The following is a 13,627-nucleotide window of genomic DNA, read 5'->3' as shown; positions in this document are numbered from 1 at the left end:
ACGCTTTGGATTCCACCCTCTGAAAGCCCATTTCTAACCTTAGTGCAGCTTTAGAAATATATCTGGGGGCCCTGAATACAGCTCTTATGAAATTATATTGAACAATCTCCAGTGATCTGTAGCTGGAATAGGGGCCCAGTTGTGCACCGTACAGAAGTTGGGTCAGTAGTTTGGCAATGAACAGCTTTAGTGCTAAGGGAATAACCTCTTCTCCTTTGGAAAAGAGGTTATTCCATGCTGTCACCTGCTCTCACATACACACACAAAGTCACATGATTTGTAACCTGAAAGGTGAAAAATACCAGAGACAAGAAGTGGAATTAATCGTCTAAGTGAATAAAGTGAGAACATCAATTTTTATGATATATAAAGACCTGATGTACATAATCATTGTGTTTTGTTTTTTAAATCCTACATTACAAAGTCACAAAATGTCTAAATGAAAAACTGCCAGTTAATTTTATATTGTGAAATAACAAACAGATCAGGAAGTCCAAAAATGCAATAAAGACTGAACTAAATAAATTGGTTGTTATATCCAGTGTATTTCAGCGTTTGAATTACTGGTTATGAGGGACATCCTCATCTTTTATGTTTGTTTCTTTTCATATGTACATATGCATAGGCAATATGCATTATACAGCAGCATTAGTGAAGGCGGCAGGACACGTTGATGTTCTGTTCTCCTCATTCACATACATACACATCTGCACAACCCTCATGCATGAGCACACACACACAAACACACACAGAGGCACATAGGAATTTACCCAACCCCTCTCCTCACCTTCTTCTCCTGCTCCCCCGTGGCCTTCTTTCCCCCACCCTCCACCTATCAGTGGCTGGAACAGAGGCAGGACAGATAGGAAAGGAAAGGCTGGATGTAATGATGGTGCTGCATTTCAAAACTGGGAAATTTGGAATGCCAAACCTAAGAGTCCCACCCTCAAATTCATTATGAGGTGAGCCCAAATTGCACCAAAGTTCAGTTCAGAATTAGGGATGTGCAGAACATTCTGAGCTCAGAATGTTCAGACTCAAAATGGACTGTTTTGAGTGTTCCAAGCTCCGAACAGAACATACCTAAAAAGAGGGTCCTGTTCTCAGCTTGAAATGGAACAAGACTGTTTATTTGGAATGTTCTAAGTGTTCCAGCTTTAAAAAAAAATTAAGATAGTGAGGGCGGCACTGGGGGAAAGTGAGAGGGACCTTTAACATTAAATTAATCAAAGCTCTTACCAGCAGTACCACTGGCACTGCAAGCAGCGGCAGCACTCTGGACGGCATCCTGCACAGCAGTGGCAGCGTGTCTCCGGAGCTCACAGTGGCATCCCATCTCCATGGTGGCGGAGTTCACAGCAGCATTCCATGCAGTGGTGGCAGCTCATCTCAATGGTGGTGAGCTCTGGAGATTCACAGCCATGCAAGGTGCAAGCCAGAGCGCCACTACCATCACAGTTTGCAATGCCAGAGGTACCACTGGTAAGAGCTTTGATTAATTTAATGTTAAAGGTAACTCTCACTGCCCCCCTCCCCCCAGTGCTGCCCTCACTATCTTTGAAACAAAATATTTTGAAGCTGGAACACTCAGCTTGTTTAGTTGAAACACTGGGTCACCTCTATTCAGAATCAGTGGCAGCCCATGAACATACCTCCAGGGGGGACGGCGGGAGGCACCTTTAAGAGTCAATTAATTCAGTGCTCACTCCTGCCACCGCAGCACCTGAACGTTGTTCGGAGCTGCAACATGCCACCCAGCAGCCCCTATGGCAGGGAAGAATGGAGGCATTGAAGGAAGACACTCCTCAATGCCTCCATTCCTTCCTGGCATTTGCAGTGCTGAAATGGCAGGGTCCCAGGTGTCAGGTGCCAGAAATAGTTTTACAGGGTACCCAAATATTAGTAGGTATGTCAGGCATCCACAAAATAATTGTCCTGGGGTTCTGGGCATTCCGGATGCCAGGGAGTAACTGAGATCTTGCAGAGAGGCCTCTTGTCAGAGCTTCTCATGATGATGATGCTGTACAGCGAGGTAGATTATAGGGGAAGGCAAGGCAGGGCTCAGGGGCTCACACAAGTGTTGAGAAGAGATGTTTGTTGTCCAAATGATGTCATCATAAATATGACAGGTCCAAATTTCTGAAAAAGCTCAAACAGTATGAGTTATTCTCAGGGTTTTGGGAAACTATTCATATTAGCGAAGTCCATTCTGAATAAAACCGGATTGCCCATCACTTGCTGAGTGACTTCCCAAGCTGAGCTAAAAACCTAACAATCACCGTGGAGGCAGAAAATAACTGAACATGCTCAGTCAGATGCAATCTCTCATATAACAGTGCTCAGCAAGGAATGGCTAAGAATTCACTGGAGATGTTAGTTTGGCCTCCCCCATTATTTTTGTCAAACCTCCAGTTTTTTGCCTTCCATCACCCACATGAGGACTGACCATGTTCAGAAATAGCATATAGACAAATAAATAATATTTTGTAACAGGATTGTCATTCCATAGGTGTCCTTTTGTGCTAATGTATTATGATTGCCATTTCACACCGCATGCTAGACTGTCAGTGTTATATTACCTATAATATGTTCTATGCGTGCACATGAGTATATGAATACAATAGCTTCATGCATGAACTATGCCAGCAAATACTGATCTGCACAAAGATGGGTAAAGATTACCATGTGAGGGGGAGGGGGTCTCTTTTTGTATTTTTGTAGTATTTGCAGTAGTATCCTATCACAGGAACTGGGCGCCTAACAGAACATTCAGATTCCTTCATCTCTCTGCCCTGATTTTTTATCCATGAAGAGGGAGTGGAAGGAAATCATCATGGATCAAAGAGGGTAACCGCAAATGCAGTCACTGAATCAACTCCAAGTCATGTTGTCAGAGAGCATGGTCAGAAAAGATTAAAGTTCAGGCTAAAAAGGTTAATACTGAGCCTGTTGCTGTTTTCAAGTTAGAGAATACATGGTCCAGTCTTGGAACTTTTAAATAATTAATTTATTAAAATGCCTAACAGGACAGCTTCACTGATTTCAGAACAGAGGTCTTATGATCAAGTAGCAGCTAGAGAGATGGCTTGATAAGAAACTGGACACAGATTTCATTGTGTGGGGATTATTCTATGATCAGACACTAAGGACAACAGCTATTCTCCCAAGGACATCCAAACACTCAAGACATCACAGAAGGGTAGGAAGGGCTTCAGCAGAGAAGGAGATATGTTGAACCAGCAAAAACTCTGTGTGTGTGTGTGTGTGTGTGTGTGTGTGTGTGTGTGTGTGTGTGTGGCATATGCACGTGTGCTATGTAGAGGGGCATTCCATGTGGTGTGTGTGTGTGTGTGTGTGTGTGTGTGTGTACAGATACAGAATGCAAATACACACCCATGAAACTGGGACCCGGGTAATAACTTAATAATGTTCAAGATGGTTGAGATAGAAAGTCTAGAAGTTATCTTTAATTGACATTAACGTTACTACTATAGTTCCAATGCTCCCTATTTTATCCTAGCTGATATCCTAACGAAACTTCTGCACTGCAAACTAGAAGCACTCCGCTAGTTGTGCAGGGGGGTGGTTTTACATTTATCTCCCCCACCCCTGGAAGCACACCCTTTGACTCAGAAATGGGTGCTGAGGACTATGCAATTCTCTCCATGTGAGTGCTGCTTCCAGTCGGGAAAGCAGCAGTAACACATATAAAGTAACAGCATTTCATTAGAAGCACTGGCATTTCATTAGTCAGAATGTCAGCCACCAGCTCAAAGTATGCTGCTTTGTCTGTGAATTCTTAAAGCAACTTAAAATGTAATGCACTCAGAGCTACAAGAAGGAACTTACATGCTGTGCATCTGCTTACTGGCAAGAGAACAAATGGTTATCCACCCATCTTTTTCTGCCTCGAGGATAATAGGCCTGGCAGGGGCATTAAAAGGAAACATAAACAATATTAGGGCAAGTCAGGACAATACAAATCCAGAGGTCACTTCTATCCCCATTGCAAATTCAAATCCAACACATATCTTTGAAGTGCTAAGAAGAAGAAAACTTCAGCTAAGGGAAGAGTTAGGGCACTTACAAATTCACTCACACACCAAAAAGTACTAAAATAGTAAGTTAGAGTATCTGTTTAAACTTCCGCATCATAGAATCAGTAAATAAATTCTATAGTCTCAATTATAGAAATGTTTAATCCAGGCCTACAAATAGGTGTATAAAAGTTTGGTTCAGGCTTCTAAACAGAATGTAAGGCTAGTAGGCCTGAACCAGATTGTTTAAGAGTGTGAAGAGGTAGCAAATACCAGATCCAGACGAAAGATACTGTACGTTGCCAAGGTCTTGAGACAAATTCTCCACTCAGCAGAGAAAGAAACATAACTGGGACCAGAAGATAAGGAGTAGGGAGGGTGGATAGGCCAAACAGTAGCTCATGTCCAAGGCTAAATTGGCACTTCATGAAAACATCTGTTTATGCACAAAGACATGTATTGTAGGATTTACTGATTTGCTTGCTTTTTTAATCTATATAAACTGTCAACGGCGTATGTTGGGTACAAAGTGCTTGACAGACTTTTTTGACTTGTACTCTGCCTTCATGATCATGAATAAAAAGCCTTTTTGAGCACACACACACACACACACACACACACACACACATCCTCGTTGTATTTGACTCAATTCTTTCAGGCAACGAATTCTATTGCAGGAAGTTTGCCTAATCCTCTTTGGTTCAGTAAGACACCCCATTCTCTGTCAAATCTTGATGGAAGGATGGACGCAAGGTTCTGAATTAAACAAGAGGGCAAGGTTCCAGAGGGTTTTCCCGCAAAATTTATTTGTTTGTTTGTTTATGGTTGACTATCTATCTATCTATCTATCTATAGCCTTTCATTAAAATAACCCCATGGCAGTTTACAAAATAATTAAAAGCAATACAAATGTATTAAACAATTTTAAAAGTAGAAATATTAAATTTAAATATAAAGATAATACAACTCTACTTAAAAAGTAAGTGTGTGTGTGTGTGTGTGTGTGTGTGTGTGTGTGTGTGTGTGTGTGTACAGCAAAGAAACAGTGTGCAGAAAGAGCAAAGAAACAGCTCTCATATAAAAACCTGAGTAAAGAGCCACATTTTTACTTATTTATTTATTTATTAAAACATTTTTATACAGCCCAAAACTTACATCTCTGGGTGGTTTACAACAGAATAAAAACAAAGTAAAACATTTGTTAAGACAAAAATTAGGGGGGGGGGGACACACAAATTACAACAATTTAATATTTTAAAAATAATATTTTAAGACAGCATTAAAACCATTAAAACAACATTAATTAAAAGCCTGGGTGAAGAATTTAAAAACACATTTCTTTAAAGACTTTTTAAAAGCTGTCAGAGATGCTTTCTAAAAGCTGTAATGGAGACTGAGGAGTGGATGACTACTGATGGAGCACTCCAAAGCCTGGAGCAATGACTGATAAGGCCCTGTCCCATATGCATGACAACTGAGCACATGGAGACACGTCATTGTCAGCACATGGAGCAGACCCCCCTCCGAAAATCTTGTTGGGTCATCCAGATGATATTTAGCCCCCATCTACCCACATTTCCCCTTAGTCCTCCAGCATCAAACATCTCCACTTCAACACTGCCAGGGCAATATTGAAGCTCAGGACAAGATGGGGATAGTGGCACCTCCCTACTAACCCCTTGCTTTTCCTACATGCTTTCCTTTAAGTAAAAGACCATTTGTTGTGGGGCAACAGAGGGAGAGAAAAAGTTAATAGATGGAAATTAAGCAACTCTTAGGACCAAGCTACATGTTACAATAAACATGTGGTTTGGCCATTGTGTGCCAGACAAGTAGAATAGCAATCGTAAGGGTCCCAATCAGGATCAAGATTGCAGTGAGGGGGGTAGGGAGGATTTAATCTCTGGCACCAAGGGGAGCTTCCCTCCTGGAGCAATTAGTAACCATCAGGGAGCCAATCCAGATGAGGACTAAGGTGGCAGCGAAAGGTTAAAGCACCCACCATCACACACTGTAGTTCTGATCCTGATGAGAGGCCCTATGGCTGTTACTTCACTTAGAAACAGCAAGTACACAAGGGCCAAATTGCATGGTAAACAGAATGTGCGATCTGGCTCTTAGTGGAGCACATTTACTTCTCAGCCCAGCATTCAACCCTTTGGAAGCCCTGAATTGGCTCACAGAGGGGAACTCCAGCATCTCCTGGCCTAGAAGGCAGGAAGGTCTCCCAGGGATGGAAACTGAAACCAGAGGAAGGAATCTTGAACTGTAGCTGCAAATAGGCCCTGGACTCTGAGGCCGGCCTAGTTCTGAGTTGATAATCTTATGCCATTTCCATTCAGACTGCAGAATGATTCACATGATTGAATGTTCCGCCAACAAAAAACAAAAAACACACCATTTAAATAAAATTAGATGTCAGGTAAAAACCCTAATTTTCTCCCTGACATGATAATTTTCTTTATGTTTGTTCATATTTTTTGGGAAAGCATTCAGTCATGATCTCCAACCTGCATTTTGAAGTGGTACAGCCCAGATACAGCTTTGCCACCATAGTGAGGCCTAAACTTTATACAACACTCGGAGAGTGATTGATTTCCCAGCCCCCCCCCCCCCTTTTTAGGGGATGCAGGCTAGCCTTAGAAGGCTGTGTACTTGATTGCAGGAGCAGAACTGGGAGAGGAGGAATTTGACCCTTTCTTCACAGGCTGTTTCTGAAATGAAAACTTTCCTCCCCTTCGTGCAGAAAATTAGATGATTGCCCCCTTGTGCAGAAAATTACAAGCACCCACAGGCACTTGATGTGTGAGCACTGTAAGATATTCCTCTTAGGAGATGGAGCCGCTCTGGGAAGAGCAGAAGTTTCCAGGTTCCCTCCCTGGCAGCATCTCCAAGATAGAGCTGAGAGAGACTCATGCCTGAAATCTTGGAGAAGCCGCTGCCAGTCTGTATAAACAATACTGAGCTAGATAGAACAATGGTCTGACTCAGTATATGGCAGCTTCCTATGTTCCTATGTTTCTATATTCTTTCTCCCACAAGTGGGAAAGCAGCTGGAAAAGAAGGTGATTCTGGTCACAAAAATGACCTGCATGGAAAGGGTTAAGCACCTCTCTTCCTCAGCACCACTGGCGTGATTGAATTCACAGCCCCGCCCCCTCCCCCTGCCCAAGTCTGCATTTCCCTATGAACAGGGGCGTATCTATGGTGGGGCAGGCAGGGCACTTGCCCTGGGCGCCACTAGTAGAGAGGTGCCATTTTTTAAAATTAATGTTTAATGGCCGCGGAAAAGAAAATGGCCACCGCACATGCTCAAATGGCCTCTGTGAGGCCCTAGGCCATGCCAAGCCCCACAGAGGCCATTTGAGCATGCGTGGTGGCCATTTTGTTTTCAGTGGCCATTTTTTAAAAGTTTTTTTTTAAAAAATGGCCACCGCACATGCTCAAATGGTCCCTGTGAGGCACTAGAGGCCAGCGGGGGGAGGGGAAACCTTTGCAGACCCCCCCAAGGCCTTTAGGAAGCCATCTGAAGGGGCTGCAGGTAAAAACTGTTTTTTTAATTTAATATAATATAAGTCACTGTACACATATTCAGTTTGGCACTATGTACAGAGAATCAGGACTTGTGAATACTGAGCTGAAGCTTATGTGCTAGGATTACATTCATTTGTTCTTACTTTGCTTCTTGTGATAAGTGAGTTAAATGTGATGGCTATTAATGGTGAGTTTGTCTTTGAATCAGTGTGAAATCCTTAGTATTAAGGCCCACTGGGAGTTTCTTGCTCTCTATCTCTCATTTTAACTGTCTTTCTGAAATACTAGAGTATATTCCAAGCAGTAACACAGTTTTCTCAGCCTAACCTACTTCACAGGGTTAGTGTTAGGGAGGAAGAGCAGGATATAAATCTAATAATAATAATAATAATAATAATGTACATTTAAAAGAATGTACCAAATTTGGAAAGAGAAGCATCCAGATACTAATAATATCCAGATATTATTATTATTATTATTATTATTATTATTATTATTATTATTAATGTACATAAAAAAGAATGTACCAAATTTGGAAAGAGAAGCATCCAGATACAGAAATAACAGAACAAAGGCTAGCAGACCAGAGAAGATTCATAATAAGAAATAAAGTATTCACAGACGAGCTGGAAGAATTGCAAAGAGCAACACAGGCTCAAGATATGGAAGAAGAATTACCGCCAACTGAAGAAGTTGCTCAGGCGCAGGTGGAGGAGGTGTTGGGAATAGAGGATGCCACTGTTGCTGAACTGTTTCAAAATCAAAACCAGGCAACCTCCCCTTTGCCTTCACCTCAAAAACCTGAATGCCGTTTAACAGAAAAGCAACAAGAACTAAAGCAAAAAATAACTGAGCACATGAACCAAACAACCACCAGGGTTCGACTTCCAGCTCTAAAAACAGTTGCCAAAAAACAACTTGCTCAGGCATTAAAAGATGTCAATGCTGCACTTGCAGAAATAACAACCAATCATTTGCAAGAAACAAACCAACTAATGTACAGTGCAGCAACAATAACAACACCAGAGCTCAGATATAAGTTCAGTGGACCTGTAAAAAAAGAATGTAGTACATCACCTAAATGGAAGATTAGATTAGAAAATAAAATTGCCAGGCTTAGATCGGATGCTAATAAATTGAAAGATATGAAAGACAAGAAGCTGAAGAATGAAAAAACCAAAATACCACCTAGATTCAAGGAAAATTAGCGAAGTCCTGGAAATAAGAAAGCAGCAAATAACTGCAGTGTCAAAGAAGATTAGCAGATACGAAGCTAGAATTACAAAACACAGGCAGGCTCTCCAATTTCAGTCGAATCAGAGACGTTTCTATCATAGCATAGAAGGAGAAACTGCAAGAAACGTAGAAACACCAAAGAAAGAAGAAACAGTGCAATTCTGGGGAAAATTATGGGACAATCCAATAGATTATAATAAAAAAGCAGGCTGGGTGAAAGAGGTCGAAAAATGTAACCAACAAATGCAAGATCTAATAATAACACCAGAATTAATAAGTGAAAGAACAAAACAGATTAAAAATTGGACTGCACCAGGCGACGATGAATTGCATGGCTTTTGGCTTAAACACCTAACAAGCCTCCATAAACAACTTTCAAAACAGTCCAATCACATTTTGCAAGGAGGTGATATTGAACAATGGCTAACAACTGGGAAAACTCATCTCATCATGAAAGACCCAGCAAAAGGTGCAGTTCCAAGGAATTATAGACCGATAACCTGTCTGCCAACCATGTTCAAATTATTAACTGGAATAATAGCAGATGAAGTGATGCAATACTTATTAACTAATAAGCAGCTTCCAGTTGAACAGAAAGGAAATTGCCCGAACACCAGAGGCACAAAAGACCAGCTGCTGATTGACAAAATGATTTTAGAAAATTGCAAGAGAAGAAAAACAAATCTAAGTGTTGCATGGATTGACTACAAGAAGGCCTTCGACTCATTGCCTCACACATGAATACTAAAATGTTTAGAAACAACTGGTATCAGCAAAAACATTCAGATATTTATTTTTAAAAGCAATGAGCATGTAGAGTACACAGTTAACAATCAATGGTGAGACACTTGGACAGTTTAGCATTAGAAGAGGTATTTTCCAAGGGGACTCACTATCCCCTCTGTTGTTTGTAATCGCCATGACTCCACTTTCACAAATACTAAACAAAACAGGCCTCGGATTCCAAACATCTAAAACATCAAGTATAATCAACCATCTGCTGTACATGGACGATCTGAAGTTGTATGGAAAGTCCCAGTCAGAAATCAAATCACTGCTAAACACTGTCTGTATATTCAGTAGCGAGATAGCAATGGAGTTTGGACTAGACAAGTGTGCTGCATTAATAATGAACAGAGGAAAAATAACAAAAACAGAAGAAATAGAACTACCCAAAGGAAGCAACATCAAGAACCTGGAAGAGAAAGAACATTACAAATACTTGGGCATTCTCCAGGCTGATAACATCACACACACTGAAGTTAAAAGGAGAGTTAGAAAAATCCTAAAGTCCAAACTCAATGGTAGGAACACCATACAAGCCATAAACACCTGGGCTATACCTGTTATCAGACACTCTGCAGGAACAATAGACTGGACCCAGGCAGAGCTAGAGACGCTAGATTATAAGACCAGGAAAATAATGACCACCAATCATGCTCTACACCCCCACAGTGATGTAGATAGGCTATACCTCCCTCACAGCTCAGGTGAAAGAGGAATGCTGCAAGTCCATCAAACAGTAGAGGAGGAGAAAAGAGGCCTTGAAGAATATATCAAAGACAGTGAAGAAGATGCACTTCAAATGTTCAATAATGAGAAACTATTCAACACCAATGAAACAAAGCAGGCCTACAAGAAAGAACAAGTCAAGAACCGAGCAGAAAAATGGAGAAATAAGCCACTGCATGGTCAATATTTGCACAATATAAGTGGAAAATCAGACATCACCAAGACCTGGCAATGGCTTAAGAATGGCAACCTGAAGAACGAAACTGAGGGTTTAATACTGGCTGCACAAGAACAGGCACTAAGAACAAATGCAATAAGAGCAAAAGTCGAAAAATCAACCACAAACAGCAACTGCCGCCTTTGTAAAGAAGCAGATGAAACAGTGGACCACCTAATCAGCTGTTGTAAAAAGATTGCACAGACTGACTACAAACAAAGGCAGGACAAGGTAGCAGGGATGGTACACTGGAACATCTGCAAAAAATACAAGGTTCCCTTAGTCAAGAATTGGTGGGACCATAAAATTGAAAAAGTTGTAGAAAATGAAGATGCAAAAATATTATGGGACTTCCAACCACAAACAGTCAAACATCTGCCACACAATACAACAGATATAACATACTGAAATTTGTCGTTTTCCAGCGTTTTTTGGTCTGGTTATGTCCACTGCTAAATAGTTTTTGAAATATTAAAAGATTAACGAGCTTGACTTGTATTTTTCAGCTGATATTATGTTAAAGTTATCTGAAAGATGGGTGTCAGATGTTTGGACAGGGGGAGCAATTTCAGTGCTTGCCCTAGGCGCTATTTTCCCTAGATACGCCTCTGCCTATGAAGAAAACTTTGGGAGGTCAGTAACAGATCTAGCATCACATGTATTTTGACTTGAGAACTAGCCCTTAGTTTGGGGGTCTTATTGCCTTGGTAACCACTGAGGTTTTTTCATCTACCATTCTTAGTCTTTTCTGTTGAATCAAATTCAGCCATACAGTGAGGGAAATAAGTATTTGATCCCCTGCTGATTTTGTCCGTTTGCCCTCTGACACAGAAATGACCAGGCTATAATTGGAATGGTAGGTTTATTGTAGCTGTGAGAGACAGAATAACAACAAACAAACCCTCAAAAGCCCAGTGCCCAAAAGTCAGCGATGGATTTGCATTGTAGTGAGGGAAATAAGTATTCGACCTCCTATCAACCAGCAAGATTTCAGGCTCCCAGGTGTCTTTTCACTATATGCAGGTAACGAGCTGAGATGAGGAACACCCTCTGTAAGGGAGTGCTCCTAATCCCAGCTTGTTACAGTACCTGTATAAAAGACACCTGTCCATAGAAGCAAGCAATCACTCAGCTTCCAAACTCACCACCATGCCCAAGACCAAAGAACTGTCGAAGGATGTCAGGGACAAGGTTGTAGACCTGCACAAGGCTGGACTGGGCTACAAGACTATTGCCAAGCAGCTTGGTGAGAAGGTGACTACAGTTGGCACGATAACTCGCAAATGGAAGAAACACAAAACAACTGTCAATCTCCCTCGGTCTGGGGCTCCATACAAGATCTCACCTCGTGGAGTTGCAATGATCATGAGAACGGTGACAAAACAGCCCAGAACTACATGGGGGGAACTGATCTCAGGGCAGCTGGAACCATAGTCACCAAGAAAACAATTGGTAACACACTATGCCGTGAAGGACTGAAATCTTGCAGTGCCCACAAGGTCCCCCTGCTCAAGGCAGCACTTGTACAGGCCCGTCTGCAGTTTGCCAATGCACATCTGAATGATCCAGAGGAGAACTGGGCGAAAGTGTTGTGGTCAGATGAGACCAAAATCGAGCACTTTGGCATCAACTCAACTCGCCGTGTGTGGAGGAGGAGGAATGCTGCCTATGAGCCCAAGAACACCATCCCCACCGTCAAACATGGAGGTGTACACATTATGCTTTGGGGGTGTTTTTCTGCTAAGGGGACAGGACACCTTCACTGCATCGAAGGGACGATGGACGGGACCATGTACCGTCAGATCTTGGGTGAGCACCTCCTTCCCTCAGCCAGGGCATTGAGAATGGGTTGTGGATGGGGATTCCAGCATGACAATGACCCAAAACACACAGCCAAGGCAACAAAGGAGTGGCTGAAGAAGAAGCACATGAAGGTCCTGGAGTGGCCCAGCCAGTCTCCAGACCTTAATCCCATAGGAAATCTGTGGAGGGAGCTGAAGGTTCGGGTTGCCAAACATCAGCCTCGAAACCTTTCTGACTTGGAGAGGATCTGCAAAGAGGAGTGGGACAACATCCCTCCTGGGTTGTGTGCAAACCTGGTGGCCAACTACAAGAAACGTCTGACCTCTGTGATTGCCAACAAGGGTTTTGCCACCAAGTACTAAGACATCTTTTGTGAAGGGATCGAATACTTATTTCCCTCACTACAATGCAAATCCATCGCTGACTTTTGGGCACTGGGCTTTTGAGGGTTTGTTTGTTGTTATTCTGTCTCTCACAGCTACGATAAAACTACCATTCCAATTACAGCCTGGTCATTTCTGTGTCAGAGGGCAAACGGACAAAATCAGCAGGGGATCAAATACTTATTTCCCCCACTGTACTTCTTTCTCTCCCTGTCTCCTCAGGCAGAACCTACCAAGAGGCTTATGAGAAAGTGCTACACTCCTTTTCTTGATACACGGTGTGTATCGTACACCACTTAGAACCTTCCACTTCCTCCAGAATCCTTGCAAGCAGTGCCTGAACTGGTTTGTACTAAACAGGTTATCAACCAAGAAACTGATAACCCCTTGCTCATCAACCATTTCAAACACAGCAGCCAAGATAAACAGCATAGTTTGGAATTGCTTCTGTCATTGCCCTCTGGAAAGGAGAGATTAATGGTGAGCAAGTCTGTTCTTGGGATAGATGCTTGACCATCCCAGCCCCTGTGGTGACAAAGGTGATGTATGTACTGTTCATAAGTAGAAGGTGAGGACAAAGGGTACAAAATCACAATATCAATTGACTACTCTAAATGCAGAAAGATATAATTGCATAGATCAGCTCAAGAAGACAAACATACTTACGCATCAATAAAGTCCATGTTAAAATTATAGGTTTCATATTTGGGGGCCAGGATAAGACCATAGATGTGTATTAAATTTCCTGGTGGAAAAAACAGAGGAGAGGGTTCTTTGAAAAGGAAAAAATGAGAAAATGTGTGAAGGCTGAGTGAAATCTGAATTCTAGTACTTTGATTTCTTCAGGGCAACTTCAGGACAATAAAACAAGTTCTCTGCAATAACTTTAAACATAAGGCAAGCCA

General features: G+C 41.9%; 1 protein-coding gene across 1 annotated transcript in view; it reads right to left on the bottom strand.

Moving 5' to 3' along the window:
* PKHD1 (PKHD1 ciliary IPT domain containing fibrocystin/polyductin) overlaps positions 1-13,420 on the bottom strand; it is a 436,391-nt gene extending 422,971 nt beyond the window's left edge. The window contains exons 1-2 of the mRNA XM_053273219.1: positions 13,389-13,420; positions 3,850-3,924 (exon numbers count right to left, since the gene is read on the bottom strand). Of these exons, the coding sequence (XP_053129194.1) occupies positions 3,850-3,924; positions 13,389-13,405 (92 nt within the window). The 5' untranslated portion in view covers positions 13,406-13,420. The remainder of the gene's footprint in view (positions 1-3,849; positions 3,925-13,388) is intronic.
* Between the last annotated feature and the right edge of the window lie 207 nt (positions 13,421-13,627).

The sequence above is a fragment of the Hemicordylus capensis genome, chromosome 1 (genome assembly GCF_027244095.1).
Source record: "Hemicordylus capensis ecotype Gifberg chromosome 1, rHemCap1.1.pri, whole genome shotgun sequence".
In the NCBI taxonomy this organism is placed as follows: domain Eukaryota; kingdom Metazoa; phylum Chordata; class Lepidosauria; order Squamata; family Cordylidae; genus Hemicordylus; species Hemicordylus capensis.
This window is presented reverse-complemented; position numbering and strand designations above follow the sequence as displayed.